The following is a 23,313-nucleotide window of genomic DNA, read 5'->3' as shown; positions in this document are numbered from 1 at the left end:
TGATCTTTTATCTTTTTGTAATTAAAATGGTTCTCTATCAATTTTATCCTATTAATGTTAATATTGTAGAATTCTGGAGTTAGAACATGAATCTGAGTTTTGAATTTACGGCAAACCTATATCTTCCTCTGCGTGCTTTCTTCAGTTTTCACATCATCTGCATCTTCCGTAGTCTCCATTCTTTCCGACGACGTCCCTGACTTCCCTGATGATTCTCCTCCTTCCTCAGCCTCATCATTTGCTTCCTCTCCCTCTTCCCAAACTATTTCCTCATCTGTATCGTCACTCTGAACCTCATCTTCCTCAGCATTTTGTTGAGGCTCTGCTGCCTCTTCCTGATTGGTATTGTCTCCCACTGACTCTTCTTCAAACTGCTCTACATATTCCTCCTCAGCCTCTGCTTCGTCAATCTCATCGTTGTCAACAACTGCTTCCTCTCCTTCATTTCCATCTGACTGTGACATCTCCTTAGGTTAGGCGTATTTATTCTCCACTCAAAACGTAAATGCTGCTTCTATTTATAGGGAGAAAGCGATTAATTAGTACATTAACTAACTAGTACTTCTCTTTCTTCATGGAAAGCTCATGGTCCTTTGTTCATGTCTTTCGCATGCAGCTAGAAGAATACATGAAGGTGAGTTTTCAAAAAACAAAAACGCAAAATGGCAACATGCATTATCTGAATTAATAATGTTCTCATATAACGTTTAATCCCATTTCAATTATTTAACAATCACAAAACTGAATGAGAAGAGAATGAATTAGTATGGTTGAAACTCTCTAGGATAGCAGCAATAGTCATGGATTCATCATTTTCAACGCCACTTGAGTCCAAGCAATGGTACTGATCATCCTCCTCTTCTAGCTCCGGTGTAGACGGAGGTGGTGGTGGCGGCGGTGGCGGTGGTGGCGGTGGTGGTGGAGGAGCAGAAGGAGAAAACAAGTGAGGATAATAGAAGTTGGTCCTTGCACTATGAATTCCACTGAAAGAGATGGATGCAAGATCGTAAGCCAACGCTGCTTCCTCCGCCGTGTCGAACGTCCCCAGCCAGTGTCTCTCTTTGGTGAATGGGTTTCTTATCTCAGCAGCATAGCGACCCCATGGCCTCCGGCGAACACCAAGGTAGATTGTTGACTGTCTGGATCTTCTTCTGGTGTTCCTGAGTTGCAGAAAGTAAGGGTAATCTTCCATCTCTTGTTAGTTAAGCTCAGCTCCCAACAGATCAAAGAAGAAGATTAATTGGTGGAATGGGAGCTCTGAAAGCAACAGTAGTCATTGCTTATATAGGTGAAACAAAGCATGCATAATCATCCATGGAGAATCTCATCAATGGAGGACAACCCAGCAGTCAAGATTCAAGAAAACTTCTCTAAGTCTAAATTAGTTTAATGGGTTATGCAAAGATCAACCACAATAAGAGCTTGTTCCTCTAGTGGCTGTTTCTTTCTTTTCTGTCTTCCTTGTTTTCCTCCTCATGGCACTACTCTTGAATGAAGCAACAATTAAGAATCACTTTAAGATTTGATAAGTTTAATCTGTCAATTAGAACAAATTATATTCCATGCACCTCTTGTGTTTGCAAATAATTATGTTTACAATCCCTATAATTTATTCTATTGTAATTCCACTGCTTGTATTTTGAATTATATAACAATCATTACCTTCCTTTTAGAGTTATTGGGTTAAGACTAGAACTTGACTGAACTATCAATACAACTTCAAAATTTTCATATTCAATCACGACATCTTGAATACTTGATCAAGTAAATTTTCTAAGCAATTTCATTTAAAGTCTCCTAAAAAAGAAATCAATTCACCCTATATATATATATATATATTTTTTGATAACCTAGATTAAAATTCAATAGAGGTAAATATATCTTTTCATATTTAAAATTAACAGTATTTGGCACTCATTTGTAATAAAATAAATTTTAAAAAATATAAGCATAAATATTTACAAATATAAAAGGTGTAAATATACTTTATTTCTTAAGTTAATGCATTAATAATTTTCAAAGGGTACTACTTTACATGAGTTAACTAGTGCTCCCCATTGTCAATACAATTAGGTATATGTCTCTTCAATAATACTGAGATTAGACCTAATACATCTCTTTTAGTCATCTTGTTTAATTCTGTTCTCTCACATACATTGTAAGCAAACATCAAATGTGGTTTGTTTCATAAGTGCTTGGGAATCCTCGCATAAAATCTGAGTTAGTGGGTCCTCCCCAAATTTTAATTTGGATTAAAAAAGCAAAAGTGCAAAACAAGAGATTAGGTGAGGCTTGATTGAATAATAACAATGGTAGTTGATTAAATTATTTTTTAACTAGATAAGTTAGTGTTTCCCATTCACAATACAGTCAATAAATTAATTAAATTATTCAATTGAAAGCTGAAATTAATGATAATTTTGTTTAATTAGATCCTCTTAATGCTTTTCTTTTTAAGGTAACATAAGAGATGGGGTTAACTCTTGCTTTGACTCTTCAAACCTCGATGCAACATCCACCCACAACACAAAATAAAATAAATAATTTACATAAAAAAATGGGAGACAAGGCTTGATTAATTCCAACTGAATTATGTATTTAAAAATATAAGATCATATCTTGCTTAGTGTGGGACAGTGATTAGTTCTACAGTGGTGTTTTCTCTTTATGGACGGTGACTTTGTAGGGAAGTCTAAGTGTTAATTAAGAAAAATAAAATAATATATCACTTCTATATGGAATTTAAAAGCCTCTAATGAACATGATCGTACCACGTCAATCAACATTCTTAACGGGCACTTTTGTTGCTAAAGTTGGATTGCAAAGCAGCCCCCTTTATTAGGTATTGAGAAATTTAAAAAGTGCTTAGGCAATAAGGAACTAAGAGTTAGAAGTGCATTGGTTCTTAGCATTAGATGGGGAGTATTTATGTTCATTGCTCACCTTACTTAGGATAAAGATGTAGAATGTGGCTCAGTCAGCAATGAAGCCAATTAATGTTCATTGTTCACCTTCTATCTCCAAGTGTTCGGCTCCAATTGGCCTCTCGCCAAATCGAATCAAATCCAGCTCAACTACTTTATACTTGAGTTGGCGGCTAAATGCCTGTTGGCATGTTTTGTCTCAATACAAATAAATAATCTACTCAAATTCATAAATTACCCCATGCTACTGTCTAAAGATAACTTTGATAATGATCAACACCTCTTTGTGAGGAGATCACCTGTTCTACTCCTCTTTTATATGGTATATATATAATCTCCATTATTCCGATATAAAGTTATGGATTTCTAAAACAAAGAAAGAAAGAAAAAGAAAAAAAAACAATTTTGGTATAAACCCAACACAAATGATCAAATAAATAAATAAAAATCATCTTAGAAGCTTTTTGCTATGATGTTGTATAATTAATGTGTATCACTTGCAACCTACTGTTGATATTGAAATCTCGACCATAGCACTAAAGCACAACACCATCTTAAAATGTATGTAATTAGCGTTTACCACACTCACAAAAAGGGCAAAAAAAACAAAAACAAAAAAATGAAAGAAATAAAAAAAAAAGTCTCATCTATACTTTTTTCCAACCATTGGTAATACTATTTTCAATTTAAAATTTAATTGTCCTCTATAATGAGATAATCTTTCTCTAGCATGAATGTTGACCTCGTTCATTGACTAATTGAAGCATTTATTGCCTTTTACCCATAAAGTAGATCATTTATTGACTTTTACTAAAAATTTTAACCTGTTCATGGCTTCATTAATTGCTTTTTACCATTTAACACATTTAATTGATTTTAAAGTAATTCAATCCTGAATTAAATGTACACATTAATTGGTATTGAATATATTTTTTGGGATCCGGATCAAGAATGCATAATTTGTGATTTCATACTAAAGGCGTTGATCTTTACCAACTAACACAACCGTTGAGTTGATAAAGATTGGATAACTGAGAATCATTTACCTAAGAAAAATATTATGAATATCTTCTAGACCAGATAATTTACAGTAATGCATGGATCATCCAAACCATGTGGTTCAACCATTCCTAGACCAAACCGGACTAGGTTGTAGGCTTTTATTGGGCTGAAAGTAGGGATGGGCCTCAACAAAGATCAAATATTGGGCTAAGTTGGGCCAGCATAACTAAAGTATATAACTTGTATGGCTTGGGTTTGAATTCACAAAATTGAAGGAGTGTGCTAGTAAAATGGAATAGATCCATCTTACTCAATGATATGTAATCAATTCGTGCGCGCAAACTGGCCCGAATGAACCTCAGATCCAAAAAAGAATACTACATGAATCGAACATTTGAGATCCCAGGTTCCTCGGCATATGAGTTGCAAATAGTCTAACATCGTAAATTCTCAGCAAACATGTAATAAATGATACCGAATATTTATTACGATAAATTGGAATCGAAGGAAACGTGTCATGCTCATGATTGATTTGAAAAATATATATAAAAAACACCATAAAATGTGGGCACTTGTACGGATTTAATGGTCGAAAGATCTAAGAGCGTCTTACATGGATAAGATTCTCATGTTAAACCGAAGTACATTTCTACATTAATGTAATGATTTGGTTAATTTGACAATGAATCTACTCAAGTAAAAAAAATAATTAAGAAGTGTTGAAATTTTAGTCTTTGAAATAAATGAAATCTATACTAATTGACGTTGTTATCAATAATGCTAAAAACGAATAACGAACGGCTTAAATGTCAACATCAAATTGAACCAAGAGCAAATCGAATCTAATAAAAACCCAGAAAACAATCAAACCCGTGAAATGAAATCAAATTATACCGACATTGAAAGTTAGATCTTATGATCATCAGCCAAAAACACAACAATTGAAGTAAGAGAAGGATAAAAATTAATGTGGTTTTAGTTACTTTGTGCTTGCAAACTTGGGCATCATATAGAAAAAGGCCCACTAAACTTGGACCGGCGGTTCATGTTTGACTAGCTCGAAACGACCCCGATCGGATAATATGTCGTCAGACCGGGTTTGTTTTTATTTGTCAGCTTTTACTTCCGAAAATGTAAACGATTTTTAAATTGCTATTATTATATTATATATCGTAAAAGACAAGAAAGAGATTTCAACACGTGCGTTTGCCAATTTCAAAACCTCAAGCCTTCGATTCACTGTAGTATAAGTAGAACCTCTCTTTCTCTTTCCTGGTTGACGCTTCATATCTTCATTTTCTTCTTCCATTGTTTGCTTGTTTTCTTGTCGAAGTCTCTTTGTTTCAGTTTCTTGCTCCGAAAACAATGGCGAGACGTACGAAGAGGAAGACGAAACAGATGAAAGAAAGCAAATCTACTGACAAAGTCTCTAAAAATCCACCACAAGTTTCCAGCAAACCAAAAAGAGTCAAAGCTTCTTCTTCTTCTCCTTCTTCTCGTAAACCTGAATTCGAACCTGAATACTTCCCTGAGAAGCGAAATCTGGTTCGTCATTCTCTTCTTCATTCCATTCTACTCGTTTTCATCTATCGGATTCTATGCGATGAACAATTTGTCATCCAATTTAGGTTCTTTTGCTCTTGCTCTCTGTTACTGAACTTTCGAGAGTTGTTTTCTTAACTTAACCTTGTAAAATTTTAACATTTTTCACATTGTTTGAGTGGTTGTCTTGTGATCGGATTTCCTTTTGGATATAACCTTTTTGAACATCTTCAACATATGTACGTAGTTTTATTTTTGTTTTAACTGCAATTGAAAAACTTCAAAGCTTAATTGAATGTTTAGTTTAGTCACTTAACAGTGTTCTATTGAGCAACGAACTATTTAGATGTAGTGAAGATAGAATGCAATTCTGAGATCTATGACTACCAGAGTCCAGAAACTACTGATGATGAAACTATCTGCGTACTGCGTAGTAATTAAGTCAGTTGCAGAGCACCGTTGGTTTCTCTTTCATTGATCTGGATGTTGGATTGTGTTTTGCAGGAAGATTTATGGAAGGCTGCGTTCCCTGTAGGCACAGAGGTTTGACCAAATATTATTATTCGTCTTATATTATCACTACTATTTCATAAATCCTAATTCTTAAGTCTCATGCCTGTATGTATGACTTCAATTTTTGTTTCTGATTCTTTTGGTTCTTCTCCCCTTTTCCTCTCTCCTCCCATTGCAGTGGGATCAGCTTGACTCAGTCTATCAGTTCAACTGGAATTTCACGAACTTGGAAGTGAGTGGATGAATTTTCTTCTTTTGGATGCTGTGCAGTTAAATATTACATTCCTTTGTTCTTCTCCCCTTTAGGGAATATGCAAGTTAAAGATGTAGCCACTATTCATGGCATTCATAATAATTTAAAACTAAATAAAGCCATCAAGAATTTGTGTAGCACTGAAAGGCTTCCTCAATTTATGGTCAGAATGCATTTGAAGAGGGTGGAGTCCTTCATGAACAGAGAGTTTACGTCTTCAGTTGTACTGAGCGTAAGTGTTCTGTATGACTTTGTAATTTTATTATTCTTCTCCTACCATTTCAAGTTTCTTCTTTGAGATGTGAAGAAATTGTTATGACAGTGACATCCATTGTTTTAAATAACCTTTTGCGTTCCACTTTTGATGTTTGAGATGTTCAGTTTCTTATTCTGCCTCCTCTATGTTATATTTCATCTTGGGTTGGTTTGTTATTCTGCCATGGATTACGTTATATATCATTATCTCGGCGTTTCATGAGAAGCATTTCGATATTTCTTTTCGTTTATGGTTTTATTTTAACAAATTCAAGTTTCTGGTACGTTATTTTACTTATATTCATTCAACTCCTTGTTTTGCAATTTACATCTATTTCTGTGCTTCAGCTCAACTGGTCTCCTTCAAGGGTGAAACTAAAATTATCTGCATTCCTGTCGTAGTGGCTGTAAGTTAACTTACCTGCTATTTTTACCAATATCTCAAGACCCAAATTACCTCCTCTAGTTAATATATTTCCTGAATATAATTACAGGTTCATTTGGAAATTTCATATGCTAATTTATTGTTGACTATATTTTGTGGTTTTCTTTTCTGAATCATAATCAAGAGGAGAGATCTTAATGGCTTGTTTGGAAGCTTTGTCAGTTACACGTGCTTTATTTAACAGGTTGTATCTCCTTTCCCACCTTCTGATATGATTGGTATCAAGTCAGTCCAAAGGGAGACTGAAGAAATAATACCAATGAGGCAAATGAAAATGGACTGGGTTCCTTATATTCCTTTGGAAGACAGGTATTTTTCTTTCCATATTTTCACTATGGTAATTTTTATCTAGTGGGAAAAAGATTGCCATGCCACTAAAGCGTGCAGATTTTTGCACCTGCCCTATCACATACTACTGTGGACCCTATAGACACTCTTTCCTCATTAAAACTACCTCATTGGTGGGAAACTTAACTTCAGAGGCATAGTGATCTCTCTCCCTTTATCTATATATTCCCCTTCCCTCTTGTGCATAATACTCTTTGCATTATTTCCTATACAAATTCAAGTTATGATCCTACAGGAATAGTCAACTGGAAAGACTGAACTTCCAAATTTATATACTGAACTGCACCCAAAGAAGGTAATCTTGCTCCTCCTGATTCCTCCTCTCCTCTTTTCTTCATAATTATGATGAATTGTTTTGCGTTAAATCCTTTTCATAGTATCGATAATAGTGTTGCAGCCACTTTTTACGTTGTCAGTGTATCTTAGAGGAAAGCATGTCATATGGATTACACTACATTATTGTAGCAATTTTGATTAACTTAATGTCCTTCTTTTTTAATATATACTTTTACTTGGTGTGCACACCAAATCTCCTAACTGTGAATTTGACTGTGGTATATCCAAGTCATATTCAGTCTAAGTTTCTTGTTTGTCTCTGCATATTCTAGTTTATGAGTTAATAATTGGATGTTTTGTTAGCTTGAATGAATTACAGTTTTATCCACACTATATATTACATTGGTTAGATGCTAAAGTGTGTATGTACATGCTTACTTGAAACTTGTTGATATGGTGACCTGTTTTTTTGTTTTTTAATTTTTCTACTGGGGGGCATTGTGTCTTCTGATGTGGTACAGAAATTGCAGTGGCTTCCTGCACCCACCCCCCTCCTTATCTTACAGAGTCAAGACCCAGTGACAGATTCATTTTAGAGTCAATCAGGTGGAATCTGTCCCAGAAGTGGAGCCCAGTTCCCCTGGGGGGGGGGGATTGAAATTGGGCAGGGCAACAACTAATAGCAGCTTCTAGGATAATTCTTTATTTTTTTCCTTTGTCTTTCCTAAACCAACCATTCCAGTGGACTGGTAGAGGCAGGCACTAGGGGCTTCTAGGGACAGTAGGGATTCTTAATCCAACCATTCTAGTGGACTAGTTGAGCAAGCAGCAAAAGTAGAGCAGTATCAGTTTTGATAAGGCAGCAATTTCTAGATTGGAATTTTTTTCTTCTTCTTCTTTCTTTCCCCTAATATAGACTGCTGGATAGAAAAACCTTATCCCATAAATTATTTAAGCTTTTGGTTTCATGGGAAAAGTGAAAGTCAAGGTTACCTTTCCTTTGGAGCTTCAACCTTGGAGTGGAGCTTTCAAGGTTTTTATTCCCCAGTTTGGTTGTTGTGAGTGGGAATACTTACCCTCTTCTGCATGTAACCAGTGATTGCTTTCTGTTTCCTTTGCAAATGGTGAAACATGAATTGAATTTTTTTTTAAATCTTATAAAATGTTTGACAAACTTGTCCACCATGTTTGTGACATTGAATGTTTTTCTAAGACAAAATTTTTCTTAACAGAATATAAGCTGTTTCTAATGGTGTTTGCTTAGGGTTAGCTGGGAAGGTAAGGAAGCAAGCCAATGGCTCATCCCTTTGTATCTTCCCACTGTGGGCCAGTTCCCATAATTAAGGACCATTTTTTGCTTCAAGCACCGGAAAAAATTCCTTTACCAGACCACCAGCTTTCTCCTTACGGGTCCCTGTTCTATTCATCAGGTTAAAAGTGGTTACCCTTCCAGGGATATGCTACCCTATATATTAAGGGAATTTCTCAGACATATAATCACCTTCTTAATGCATAGCGTGGATCGTTGTTTAATAATGTTTGTCTGCTTTTTTCTATATCTTTTTTAGGTTGATGCAGGGAAACTTTATAATCCTTGTATTGTGTGTTGCAGGGCTGCTTTGAGTCACTTGAAGCTAGAGCGTGTCAAGAAGTACGAGTATTGTCTCCCTTGTAAGTTTCTTTTAAAGACCTTATTCTTATTCTGGGAGTCATTTGGTCTCCATTTGAAAATCAATTATCCTTCTAGGGCTCCTGTCATGTATAGCTATCTAAATCCATATCCTGTCTGTCTGCGTAACTCAATATCCAATTCTTTATGTCAGATATGAGAATCTGTTGTTGTATCTGTTCAAATATCTGGTTGAAAATCTTATGCATATTCAGGCATGATAACCTTGAAATATTGGATATACTGATGATGCATCTATAGTATATTGAATTTAAATGGATCAGATATGAACCAACACCCGATTAATAATTAATTGATATGCCATAGACAGATCATATCTTGATTGGATATAATATCATGTCGTATCCCTTAAGGGTAAATAGGCTGGAACTGAACACACATCTGAATAATAGCTGTATCATTTACAGCCCAATTTCTCCTTCGAGGTAGTACCTTGATCATGTATAGTTTGCACAGATGTCTTAGTTCTGTAAATTTAGCTTGTGTTGCTTCTTGAGGCCACAAAATCACTACTGCTTGAGCTTTTAGAATCAAATTGGAACAAGTAATTCTTATGGATGATATTATCATTCTTCACAATAAAAGTAGGTGGTGTAGTGAAATGATGTATGAGGAGGGAAGCTTTCTCCTAGTGCCTGACTACCCCTCTCTTCCTTTGGGGATGGGCATCCTGGGATGGATGTGGGGTTGCATTTTTTTAGTGACTGATAGGTTCAAATGGTTTGACAAATATCTACTGTTGAAAGGATATTCACCATGTAAGAAATTTACGTTTGTCCATTTGACAGATTTCTACCAACCTCTTAAGGATGATGAATTGGAGCAGAGTACAGTAGTGCAGATATTATATCCAGCTGAACCACAACCTGTAAGATTATATGATGATATCCAAGTCAATGATTGTTAGAAGTTCCACTGATATTGCCAAATGCAGCTTTTTTAAAGTCATGATATATAATATGCTAAATGTGATCTATCTCTGCTGCAGGTCCACTGTGAGTTTGACTGGGATCTTGATGAACTAGAGGTATGGATTAAAAGCTTACGAGAATTTCCCTTTTAAAATATCATTTATGTGTTTAAATCATTTTGTTGCTTTGTACAGTGTAACTGCTACTTTGCTTTTTGATCTATCTTATCTCCAGGAATTTACTGATGGAATAATTAAAGAGGAAGAATTACCCAAAGATCAGAAAGATCATTTCAAGGTACTCTTTATTGATGAGATGCACGTCTCTTGGCTATTACTCATTTCTCATCAAATCTGATACTCTTTCTATCTGACTTCCCAGGAATTCGTGAAGGAAAAGGTTAAAGAAGCCAAAAAGGCTAATTGTGAGGTACTTTCCAAGAACTTATTGCCTTGAGCAATAATATTGACTGGAAGTTTTGATATTCCATGTTCCCAGTTATAACTTGAGAAAACTAAATTTTAGGCCAGGGAAGCCAACAAAAAGGCGCTGGAGGAAATGTCTGAGGAAATGAAAGCTGCGTACCATAACATGCAATTTTACAAATTTTATCCAGTACAATCCCCTGATATACCAGATATATCGAAAGTGAAGGTAATTTTCTGATCCATACTGCACTGTCTGTTTATCTGAAGCACTTATTAAATGTGAAATGAATATGCCATCGTATGGTAGTTGCTGGAAGCCTGAAAGCAGGGCATTTTTTGCTCTCTAGCATGCAATGTCTAACTAGTGTCTTGGTTTTGCCTCTAATACATTATTTTTGCAATGATTTTTTGATTGTGAAACTGTTCTATATTAAGTGGAGAGTTTGAGTTTTGAGCATTCTGTTAACATTATTGAGCAGGCAAATTTCATAAATCGGTACTATGGGAAGGCTCATAAAGTTCTGTGATGGCTTTTTCATCAAATGTTAGTCAGAGTTTTTCCCTGGACGTACAAAGTTGTGGTCCTTTGAGAAGGGAACCTCATAGCTTTATTGATTGGTTGCCAACATAGACTTGAAGCTGAGATTTGGCGATATACAAAAGATTCAAAGGAAAAACTATAAAATGACCACCCACCAAAGGTCAAAACAAAGCTGGGTGTTGTAGGATAAAATATTTAGCAGCTTTTGTCCTCGTTTGGATAGTTTTGCTTATACTTGTGAGAGTTTTATAATTTTACAAATGATCTTGGGCAATCTGGAAATTCAGTGTGCTCAGATTTTCAATTTGCTCCCTTCATTCAATAACATTTACTTACTGTACCCGATGAAAGATTTAGTAGCTTTAGTGAAATGGTTATCTTTATTTGACCTTTATTATGTATTAATCATTTCACTTTATGGTTTGTTACATGGATCGATTTGGATCCTTTCTTGATGCCTCTACACCGTGCATTCCTATTCCAACCATGAAGAGGTGTGAAACCAAACAAAACCATTTAGGGTTGGATTCTAAATTATTTCTAATCCTTCAACACTACCCGTTAAGTGCCTTCTTAATCATTTAGGCCTTGTGTAGAAAGTAGAAACATGATTGATGTGGCCAACCACATTTAACTGTGAAGTGGTTAGGCTTTGTTGACATTCCTAGAAATTGCTTTCATTGAACCTCTGGGCTTTCTTTTTGAAACAATGTTAGTTTTATCACCAGCTTTTGAGAAGAATAATATCTTGATTACTCCTACAGCTGAAAAGGAAAATGCAGGATTTTAGACATAAGATTGTAGCTAGAGTTTGGCTAATAGATTCAAGGCCATTTTCGATAAGATTGTTTTCCATCTGATAAAAAATTGCTGCCCTCTTCAAAGATTAATATGGAAAGTTTAGGTATTTTTCTCTGAAATGGGGTTTTTTTGACGTGACATCTTAGAATTTCTTTGGTTTTTTCCTCTCGCTAATGTGAACTTACTTACAATTTTATCTCCCTGTGCTTCTTTTCCATTAAATAAGAGGGCAACACTTTTGATTCTATTGGGCCAAGTCATGGCTTACACAGGGATGCCCTCTTAAGTCGTTTTAATCACCCCAATGGAGAGGGTTTCTCACTTTCTCAATTAGCACCTTCCCCATAAACTAATCACTCATTATTTTGCAGAAGATACATTCTTATTCTGTGATAGCTTGAAATCGGAAGCCATTAAAGAACCACCAGGTTTTAATTTCTTAAACGTCTTGCGTGAAATCTACAAAGATGATAAACGCCAGAATGCCCATCTGAGGTTTTAGGACAAAATCCACCGCCCAAAAAATATTTGGTGGTTCATGTTTTTGTACAATGCAAGCAAGATCCATGGCAAAGCTCTGTTCCCTCTTGATAGTTGAACGCAATTGAATCTGGAAACTAATTTTTGTATGATTCTCCAGTTTTAGCCTCCAAGATTCCCCTGCTTTTCACAACCACCATTCCACAACTTTGCTTGCACCCTTACAATCATTGCTGAGATTACTCTTGTCAATTACTATGGGGGGAAACAGATTAAATCTCATGCCAGGAACACATTTTCCAAAAATATAACATTTATTCTTGCCTGAAAAGAATTCCAGGGTCCACTTCATAGATACACTGCGCACACTTTACTCCCAAATGTTCTGAATGCAACATGAAAAGCATGTAAATTCTTCATGCATGGTTTCAAGAGTCGAGCAAAAGATCCATGCAAACAATAATTTAACTATGCTAAAAATTACTTTCACCTTCTTACATCTTTACCGTTCAGCCATAATGTAACATATCAACTTCCAGTTTCTATAGCTGGCACAAATAAAAACCATACCTACAGAATAATTAAATTCAAGACTTAAAATACTTTCACCTGTCTTACGTCTTTACAGCTCAACCATACTCTCAGACATCAGTTGCCAGTTTCTATAGCTGATGGAAATAAAGTATCCGCTATTAATGATGAGAAGTGATCTTTCCAGTCGGCAAGCCTCGCAAATGGCAACAAACCACCGAATAATGGTAAGAACAGAAGTATGATGACATAAAACATGTACTGTCGAAACCAGTATGGAAGCACTGGAAGGGGCTTGGTACTTCGCACGACTTGGACAGGTCCATACAGAATAGAAACCATGGCTGAAGTATATGTGTTTGCAACAAAGTGAAGAAAGCAAAGAGTTTCCCAGTAAATGAGCCAATGTTGTCCATCCCCTCCCAATGTGTCAACACATAGCTTGCCTACAAAGCCGCAACCAAATGCCAATAGCAGAACGATGAACGTTACGGGCATCATCTGCTTAGAAGTGGCTGACCGTTGCAAAAGCAAATAAGCAACTACACCAATCATCAGAACCCCAAAGAGCATCCGGCTGAATACTTCAACTTGACATCTCAACATATCTAGGCTTGAATTAAAAGATGCCACTCCCTTGGGGACCCACCAAGAAGTAGCCTCCTGAAACAAGACCAAATTGTCAATGTGATACTTCCTAACATAAACTAAATGTCAGGTATAGGTGCAGCATAAGAATTACAAGCAATCTGTAGAATTCTTAGGCTAAAAGTTATTCATTGGTTCAGTTAATTTAAATTTTTCTGTGCCTCTTTGACAAGCAGTGTGGTTCCACCATGTGGAATGCTAAGTGAGGGGCAGATAAAGCACACCTCAGCTTGTCTGTATGTTAAATTTCCTGGAACTGACTGGTGGATCTTGCCTTCTTAACTGTCAGATCTGTGAAGTTCTGGTATGGCACTGTTAAATTGCTAACCATGCCTAGATGGATGACCATGTGGATTCACCATCTTTCGGATCTCAAAGATACTCCAAATTGGCTATATGATGATTTGAACCTCCATCCATTCCTCAATCAAAGTGGCCTTTTAATTGCACCACATGGTGTAATGTCCTGGGGCTGGAACTTAATCTGGTCAACAAATTTAAGCAACAATGGAGCCATCACATTGCAAATAAAACACACACCCTTTTGATGTGCTTGTCTGGAGAAACTGAAGGCCAGAACCCAGTGCAATTCCTGCTTTTGCAGGGACCTGAGAGGGGTCGACAGGGGGAGTCCTATCGTCAGAATCTTTTAACAACATGGCAGCCCTGAATCTTGAATCTGCATCTAGGGCTGCAACAGGTGCGGGTCGCACAGAGCTTTTTTAAAGCCTGACCAAAACCCTCTGACCACAAAACAATAAAACGTTCAGCAATCCATACTGTTGCCAGGCTCACTAAAGATATCCTACATGGTTGGTAGGGGCCGGTCTGGGCCAGACACTCAACCCTGACCAGAATTCAGGCCAGAATTTTTGAGCTACAAACTCTGTTCGGGCAATCAAGCCCAAACTTGCACCCATGTTTGCATCTTTAGCTGCTGGCACAGCTCAACACTTTTATCACTGCCCAAAGAGACAACCCTATAATTAAGTTATAACTCTAATAGTCATTGTAATTTGTATGTCATATATTGTGAAGGATATGAGGCATAAGATGGCCTATTAATAAATTGAAACACATATTGTTTTGTTCTTAGAGAGGCACTATCATGATATTAGATGATGGCACAGCCCGGCCCAATGTTTTTGCATGTGTCAGCGAACCTTTGAATGGTATAAATCATTGAAAGGAGAGAGAGGACTAACCTTGGGAAAGGATGAACAAGACCCCGTAGCTGCTGTTATCCGTTCGTATGAATAAACATATGCCCCATAGAGAAGTGCAACTGACATTGTAACTAACCCAGCAACAAGATAGTCTACACATTTTTTTATATGCTCTGTGTGCCTTGCATCTTCTAACTCGGTTTTGAATTTCTCAGCCTTAAATGATGCCTTTGAAATACCCATAGATAGTTTAAGACTCTCCAAAGAATTCGAATTTGATTGGAGAGCAAGCTGTGATTCTTTAAGTTGCAACCGCTTCATGATCAATCCAATCTCAAATGCCCTGAGGTCATTGGAACGAGCTTGTTCCTCGACAGATTTCTCAAATGTGCTCAGCATTGAATGACCATAGCCAGGACCTAGTCCACTTGAAGAAGCAGCCAATTGTTGGTTCATTTGTCCATGCAGGACAAGTTCTCGATTTATTGTATCTAATCCAAAATTCTCACATATTCCTTCTATGTTGTTAGATGGTTGGCAAATTTCAATGGTAGGTACACATATTTCTTCCACTGTGTTGTGGGTAGTAGATGGGCCTGCTTCTGAATAAGAACTATGTCCTTGCTTGCGGGAAGATTCAGGAGGAAGCACTTCCAAATTACAACTTTCTGTACTTGACTCTCTCAAGGGACCTTGTCCCTTATATAGAGATGCTTCATTGATTACTTGTAAGGTCCTAAGAGTGCTTGCAAAAGATTTCTCAAAGTTCCTCACAAAACAATCATATCTGTCCCCAAAAGCCTGGAAGAACATAAAGAGTAAAAGAAGGCATAACTATAGTATCAAAATCTGAAATCCTGTCACATGCCAATGAGAGCAGCCAGAGAAAATTTAACTGGATGAAAGAAGTCAACAGATAATTCAGCTCCATAGTGGTAGACTTACATTGGCTAAAGACTCTCTAACAGCTGAAGCACAAATCTGCAAATTCAATAAGGGTAACAAGTTCAATAAGACATTTTCTATGTTTTTTATTTAACTTGTCACAGCATGATCATTTAGGAAAGACAGAATCCATGGAAGCACAAGAGGCCAGATGGGCTTATTGCACTGAAGATTTCTTAAACCTTTAGGCAACTGATTATTCTATTTGCTCATTTAAGTGCTAAAAGGATCTGAACATCCTATAAAAGGGTGCCAGGTAGATAAGTTTGCAGTTTGGTTTGGGCATGAACAGCCCAAGATGTGGACAAGTAAATGAATTTGGAACATCACACAAATGAGTACCAGATGGATAAAATGTGTGTTTGGGCATGAACTAACCAAGCTAAGGAGGTCCATGACAAGTGAAAGATATATTTTTTGGTTTTGAAAGCACAAAGGAAGTCACAAGGAGTACCGTTGAGAGATGTTCAAGAGGAATCTTTTCTTTTGTCACATGTTCTCTGTCCAGAACCTGGAAACAATGTACCCCCATTAAACGGAAATCAGAAAAGAGAAAGAGCCTTAGTATAGTTAGAAATATTATAAGAAACCCATATAAAAAGGGAAAAGGGCGAGGTTTGGCCAGACTATCACGTATGCCTTGTCTTCATAGCCTTTCCAAATTTGAAGTCATGAGGATTATATAGTAAATCCAACCACCCCAGGATATGCCACATGTCAAATTCCTTTTTTCTACCTCAATTCTATAGCATATGGTGGCATTGGCTTTGCCCTTCTAGTTTCATCCATAATATTGTTCAAAACTTGATTTTTCAACAGTTCTTAGAGTTTTTACATGGCCAGATGGCTAACGGCATTTAAAGAAGGAAACATCACCCATAATTATGAAGTGAAAGTGGGCGTGTCCACAAGATTTGAGTGCCCACTAAGCTAACAATGGTGGCAAGTATCTGGGTTGACAGGGAATGCATCCATTCCCAGACAACCAAGGAAACAAACTGAAATGATAACAGTCCAGAATGCACACAAATGCATGCAGAATTAGAACAAGAAAGACCTCCTATCCATCAGATCTTAAGTCAAACCTAGCCCCAAAATGTCATTATGTTTAGAAGCATAACAAAGGCAAGGTTCAGAGCACTGTCAGACCTAATAAAATGTTAACCGTTTTGCTATCAGCAGTCCCAAAGGTTGGCCACGAAAACACTTAATCAAACATGTGAGTAACCAACAAGGCAACAACATAATAAAAACATATAAATATGTCTTGATGAACCAATTCCACTCTCTAGCTCAATAATTTTAACAGGTACCAAAACAATCTAGGAGTTATTATTTACCACATTAAACACACAAAAAAAGAAGCTCATTACAAAGTTAGGAATAGCACAACACAGTAACACAGTTTGCCCCAAAAATAATCTAAAAGGATTTTTATTTTTAATTCACTTAATCTTATGATTGCCATAGAAATACTCAAAAAAACCTAACCAAATTTCCAACATAATAGAGCCCCAAACAGTCAGTTATAGACCAATAAGAGTCATCATAAGAGAGAAGAGTTGGTAAACGATGGGAACTCAGATTTTGTAGAATCCTACTCTCTTGAAGATCCACCGCGCCATCTCTAAGAAAGCCAGCAACAGGTGGCACCCTGAGGTAACAAAGTGGCAGCCGCAAAATTAAACTAGAAATACGAGTTTCCTTGCAAGTACATAACAAATGATCTACTTTAACATCTGCAAGTAACTACTAATCTGGCAATCATGGATCGTATCTTTCTTGTAGAAGGCGTCAAGGGATTACATTTTCCTCCATAAGAATTTTGAATTTTCCTTCATTTTCTGAAAAAGGCACAATGCAGAAGTCACAGTAAACAATTCAAACTTATTTTACGCGTCCAATCCCTTTTGTGCGAGGTACTTTGTTACTTTATGAGTAATAAAATACTCCAATCATCTTTGTAAAATTCTAGTTTTTCTAATGTTTTGAAAACGTTTATCGCTCTTTCAGGCGTGGATAAATTTCAACCCAGGCACTGGCGCCTGACAGAGATTCAAACAGTCTCTAGGCACAAAAGCAATCTCTTGTTATTGATCAAGACCGAAACTTTCTACAAAATTTCAAATAATTGATACGAAGAATATGGGAATAAAGAATAACAATATCATAAAACCCTAGAATAATCTAACCTGAGCCACAACGGCAGCGATTGACATGCCAAGAGGAAGCGCGACCGAATCGAAATCATTCTCTCCGCGACGGTTCCCACCAATGGAGAGTCTTGGAATTCGGTATCTAGACGCAAGACGCAGCCCTCTTTGCTGGGAAGGAAAATTAGACAGAGAAGAAGAAGAAGATGATGAAGAAGAAGCAGAAGCAAAAGAACTACTCGAAGCTCTCTTCTTTCTGCGAACAGTCTTCCTGCTATTAGCCGTGGTTGTCGAAGCCTGATATGAAGAACAAGAACGGAGCTCTGCATTCTCAACCTCGGAAGACTGCTCAACCATCGGCTTCGAATCCGAGCCGTCATGAACTGATTGGGACGCAGGGGCTTCTTTCTCTTTTGCGTCGTCTTCTTCACGTGTTAAGGTGCCGTCAATCAAATCCAAAGCTTGTGAAGCAGAAGAAACCCCAACGGCTTCCATGGCGGAACTGCGAAAGAGGGAAGGATGTCGAACAGGGTCCCTTTGAATATTGGAACTCGCTATCTAGCCGTAGATTTTCTCAAAGGCTATTTTGGGTATCTCCAAAGTTTTGAAAAAAGAATGATTGTCCAACGTGTCTATCTTTCTCATCAAATTTCAATTTTTCCTAAAAGTCTTTTTTAGCCTAGCGAACCTTAAGTCTACAACTAAGGGACGTGAGTGTGAAAAGACCTTCATCAAATTTCAAATTTTTCTCAACAAAACAAAAAAATGTTGATGCATCATGCATCACTATGCAAAGGAGAATACAATCAGATAGAAAGTGTAATTTGCAACGCAGAAGGCAACTTTCTTGGAAGATTCGTGAAGAGAAAAATGAAGATGAAGATTTTAGAAGCTGAATTACAGGTGATCTATGAAGGAATTAAAGTTGCATGCAGGGGCGGAGCCATGATTGAAAATGGAGGGGGGCCGAATGTATGTGGGCCAATGTGGGACCGACTGTAGGTCCCATCTCATAATATATTATTATATTTTAATGTATAGTCTCCATTAAAAATTAAGTAAATTAATAGAAAATTCGTTAGTGTGAGAGAGAGAGAGGAATAATTTGAGAAAGAGAGTGAATACCTGATGTGGAGAAGATTTAGGAAAATTCCAAAGTTTGCTAACTACTTCAATATTTTGTGAGACGTGTGAGAAAAAAAAGAGAAAAAATATGAATAAAAGAAGAGATTCATGAGAGAATAAATAGAAATTAAAATAAGAGAGAATATATAAGGAGAAATTCAGGGATCGTGAGTTAGTTTTTAATTAGAATTTAACATTTTATTCCTTAAAACTAGGGATTTAATGATAACCATTAGATAGAGATTATGAATGACATTTGTACCATCATCTTTATCTTAAATTGTTATTTTTAATTTTTGGAGGGGGGCCAAATAGTGGTATTTCACATTTAAAGATAGAGAAATAAATTTCATGCCTTCTACCACTGGTTGCATGCGAAAAGAATTTCATGCCTTTATATGTGGAATCAGATTCTCTCAAAGCTATTGATCTGTTAAACCCTAATGCAATAATACAAGGAAAAGTAACAAGAGTGGTGCATGCAATAAATGAATAAGTAGGAAGCTATGAAGGAATTAGATTCTAACATGCGTATTGGGAGTCCAACTACACTGCTGATTAGATCACTTTGAGATTGACTTATTTAAAAGAACCTTTGCTATTCTTTTTGGATCCACTCCCAATAATTGGAGGAGATCTTACTGGCGGATAAGATTTGCATGCTTGAGTAGTTTTCTTTTTCTAGATTGCTAAACCTCGTTTATTTGTTACAAAAAAAATAATAATAATAACATTTTTTTTCTTCTGAAAGTCTTTTTTTAGCATGGATCATCTTTCCTGACAGGAAGATAGCTCTACAGCCACAAACTATGTGCGACTCACCAGTAAAAAATAATCAAATATTTTTAAAAAAAATCTATACCCCCATAATTTACAGTCAATAGTCATCGTGCTCCCAATCGGGGGAAATTATCCAGACTCGTCTTTTTTGGCTGGTTTAAATCAACATTGCACAAAACCATCATATCCAAAATTAACTCTAGCCAGATCATCGTGATTCACCTTGATTGGTAAGGCCGGGTAGATTGGCCTCAAGTAGTAATGTAGCATTTATTTTTTGTATTTTGGGCTTAACAGGTTAAGGTAGCCCTAAATTTTTCACTGTTATTTGGTTTTTGAGGGACAAACTAAGCAACCTTATAACATATGCTTCTTGTCTTGATGGATTTTGTTCGTACTTGTCCAGATATTATTTGGATAAACTCTACCTTTTTATGTACGTCATTCAAAAAAAAATTAACACTTGAGTAAGTGTGTAGGATGATGAGATTCTACAAACATGGATTGTTAGTATTATTATTTAGGCTTAGTAGGGTAAGATTTTAAAGGCTTGACCAGATTTTACAAGAAACTAGTGAGCCAAAGAATCATTCTTGTCTTAGGTCAATGGATAGATAAGTTTGATTTAGGCTGGGAAAATATTAAGTAGCCCCTAATATAATTATACATGAGACCAAAGACATTAGTAACACCAAAGAGCCCCTTATACCCATCAATCAATTGTTACAATGAATCGATGGGGTAGAGGGGATATATTACTAATAAAGGTGCCGTCCCGCTCAACTAACCCACCACTGGCAATAATTAATCCATTTCCCTATCATTGTTCTAAATTGAATGAATCTTTATTGAGTTGAGTGTCTCTCAATACTCCTTTAATTCTTTAATTTTTTTTGCACTACTTATTTGACATATATAAGAACAATATCTAGAAATTTTAAATCTGTAGATTTCAAATTTATGGAGTCATAATTCATGAAATTAACTGTTTCGTTGTGGAATAAAACTTGTGTATTCATCTTAAAAAATATTTGGTCAACGTGATTTTTGTAATCTATGGAATCATAATTCTCTGGATTTTACCCCATACCCATAAATCGACAAATTCACGTTTTTAGTGTAAATAAATGATTCTTTAGATTTCATGAATCCAAAAATTTTCACAACCAAACAGATATAAATCTAAGGTTCATGAATCCAGATATTTGAAATCTCTCGATTCATGTAACAAAAAAGACTTAATTGTTTTGTTCGCCATGGATGATTTCCGTTTTGTGAGATACAAAGCACGGTGGCTGCAAAAAATGCATCCACATCACCTTTTAGAGGATAAGGTTATGGATAAGGAGTCTTACCGTCACAGCTTCCGGCGAAAATGAGAAAATTTCTGACCTCGCTGCAGTGCAGTCATGCTCTCTCTCCCACTCGCAAATCCACACTCACTCTCTTTCTCTCATCGCCATGAACTTTACAGACACCACCGCCACTTCAATTCTCGACTGTGCAGATTCAAAACCAAAGCGATACAGGTTTCAATTCCACCCAAGCAACCTGACGCCTCATCGGTTAAGACCACCGGAGTCGTTATCGTCGGAGCAGGTCTTGCCGGATTAGCCGCTGCAACTCGGCTAAACTCGGAGGGCATCCCCTTCATCCTTGTCGAAGCCTCAGACGCCGTTGGTGGCCGTGTTCGAACAGACATCGTCGACGGGTTTTTGTTGGATCGAGGGTTTCAGATCTTCATTACTGGTTATCCTGAAGCCCAGAAAATTCTAGATTACCAAGCCCTAGATCTCCAGAAATTCTATTCCGGCGCTCTTGTATATTACGACGGCGAATTCCACACCGTCGCTGATCCGCTGCGACATTTTCCTGATGCGTTACGGAGCTTGGCGAATCCAATTGGAACAGTCGTTGACAAATTGCTTATCGGATTGAAGAGATTTCAGGTGCTTAGTAGATCCGAGGAAGAGATTTTGTCCGCTGAGGAGGTTCGCATCATTGATTTACTCAAAAACACTGGTTTTTCTGATTCAATCGTCGATCGCTTCTTCAGGCCTTTCTTTGGAGGGATCTTTTTCGATAAAGAGCTAGAAACAACGTCAAGATTGTTCGATTTCATCTTCAAATGTCTTGCCCTAGGCAATAACACGCTTCCCGCTAGAGGAATCTCTGCAATTCCGGAGCAACTCGCTGCAAAGCTTCCTCCTGATTCGATTTCATTGAATTCAAAGGTCATTTCGATCGAATTCGACGGATCCGAGTGGAAGCAACCAAGCGTGGAGTTACAGAACGGGGAGATTTTGAAGAGCCAGATGGGATTGATCCTTGCAGTCGAAGAACCAGAAGCCAATAGACTTCTGGCGGGAAAGCTCGCGGTCCAACCGACATTGAGCCGGCCTTCACGTAGTACCATCTGTTTGTATTTCTCAGCCGACCAGGTTCCGGTTCAAGAACCGGTTCTCTTTTTAAATGGTTCAAGAAAGGGAATTGTGAACAACATGTTTTTTGCGACCAATGTGGCTTCGTCTTATGGTCCGCCCGGGAAGGCTTTGGTATCGGTCTCAATTATCGGAATGTGTGACGGTGTTTCAGATGACAATCTGACGGCTGAGGTAATCCAGGAGCTCTCGGGTTGGTTTGGGAATTCCATCGTAGAGTCATGGAAGCATTTGAGGACGTATCGGGTTGGTTTCGCACAACCGAACCAAAGTCCGCCAACGGATCTGAACAAAAACCCAAATATCGGGTCAGGTGTGTATCTCTGTGGTGATCACGTCAACTCGGCCACCTTTGATGGGGCTTTGGTTTCGGGAAGGAGAGCAGCTGAGGCTTTATTGAAGGACAGATCATTGGTTGAAGGGAGATCTAATTGATCCTTTCTTTTTTCTATTTTCTACTGGATTTCTTTATTTTCTACTCAAGATCCAAGTTAATTTGTATGAGAAAACAAACAAACAAGAACCTTCAAACAGGATTCTACGGAAGCAATGTGGATCAAATGTTGTTCATTGGACCGGTTTCAGCTTGCTGCCTGTCTTCTAATACAAAATGCATTTCAAGAACACACATTAACTAGCTAACTAACAGCAGAATGGTTTACCAATCAAAAAAGGGGAAAAAAGAAAAACTCTAACAGAATACATTTCAAGAATGCTCACTACCAAAAAAACTCAAGCATAAACCCTAAATACAGCAGTAAGTAGTAACGCCACCTATATCATCAAAGATTGTTACTTATCCCCTTCTTTCTTCTGGGTTTCTTGCTGATCATTGTCTGTCTTCTTCTGGGTTTCTTGCTTCTCTCCTCCAGTCTTCTTCTGGCGCTTCCTGCTACTTTCCCCATCAACTTCCTCAACCCCTTGGTTTTCATTGTATCTATTTATAAAGGTTGTCAAGGGCGGCGCATAATCTTCAAAAGTGAGAAGTTTGAATGTTGTTAGAATATCATTCTCGGTCACTATTTCCTGGTTGGTTTCTTGCAGTCGATCAGAGTTGGCGTTGGTAATCAAATGAATAAATTCAGTTGCATTTCCCTGCACCGTTTCAGCAGCCG

The 23,313-nt window shown here is 37.2% G+C and overlaps 4 protein-coding genes across 4 annotated transcripts; 2 read left to right on the top strand and 2 right to left on the bottom strand.

Annotated features, from left to right (window-relative positions):
• Window positions 1-733: 733 nt before the first annotated feature.
• Window positions 734-1,192, bottom strand: LOC149026872 (ethylene-responsive transcription factor ERF109-like). Its single transcript, XM_089153812.1, has one exon. It carries the CDS (start codon window positions 1,190-1,192, stop codon window positions 734-736), a length of 459 nt encoding a protein of 152 aa, XP_089009938.1.
• Window positions 1,193-5,250: 4,058 nt separating this feature from the next.
• On the top strand, window positions 5,251-11,114 carry LOC149026871 (protein HEAT INTOLERANT 4-like). Its single transcript, XM_089145963.1, has 14 exons — window positions 5,251-5,471; window positions 5,973-6,011; window positions 6,160-6,213; window positions 6,403-6,466; window positions 6,838-6,896; window positions 7,119-7,243; window positions 7,518-7,577; window positions 9,171-9,229; window positions 10,037-10,116; window positions 10,237-10,275; window positions 10,394-10,456; window positions 10,541-10,588; window positions 10,685-10,813; window positions 11,067-11,114. The coding sequence occupies exons 1-14, from the start codon at window positions 5,292-5,294 to the stop codon at window positions 11,112-11,114; spliced, it is 1,047 nt and encodes a 348-aa protein (XP_089002089.1). The 5' UTR covers window positions 5,251-5,291.
• A 1,592-nt stretch (window positions 11,115-12,706) lies between these two features.
• Window positions 12,707-18,378, bottom strand: CPR5 (protein). Its single transcript, XM_089156860.1, has 5 exons — window positions 17,892-18,378; window positions 16,154-16,210; window positions 15,700-15,735; window positions 14,794-15,555; window positions 12,707-13,603 (listed from the first exon to the last, which is right to left on the bottom strand). The coding sequence occupies exons 1-5, from the start codon at window positions 18,345-18,347 to the stop codon at window positions 13,058-13,060; spliced, it is 1,857 nt and encodes a 618-aa protein (XP_089012986.1). The 5' UTR covers window positions 18,348-18,378; the 3' UTR covers window positions 12,707-13,057.
• Window positions 18,379-20,991: 2,613 nt separating this feature from the next.
• Window positions 20,992-22,924, top strand: LOC149026869 (FAD/NAD(P)-binding oxidoreductase family protein). Its single transcript, XM_089156851.1, has one exon. The coding sequence runs from the start codon at window positions 21,167-21,169 to the stop codon at window positions 22,631-22,633; it is 1,467 nt and encodes a 488-aa protein (XP_089012977.1). The 5' UTR covers window positions 20,992-21,166; the 3' UTR covers window positions 22,634-22,924.
• Window positions 22,925-23,313: the final 389 nt, after the last annotated feature.

This window comes from Hakea prostrata, chromosome 1 (assembly GCF_041222555.1).
Source record: "Hakea prostrata isolate BN-2017 chromosome 1, UWA_Hpros_2, whole genome shotgun sequence".
NCBI classification, from domain to species: domain Eukaryota; kingdom Viridiplantae; phylum Streptophyta; class Magnoliopsida; order Proteales; family Proteaceae; genus Hakea; species Hakea prostrata.
This window is presented reverse-complemented; position numbering and strand designations above follow the sequence as displayed.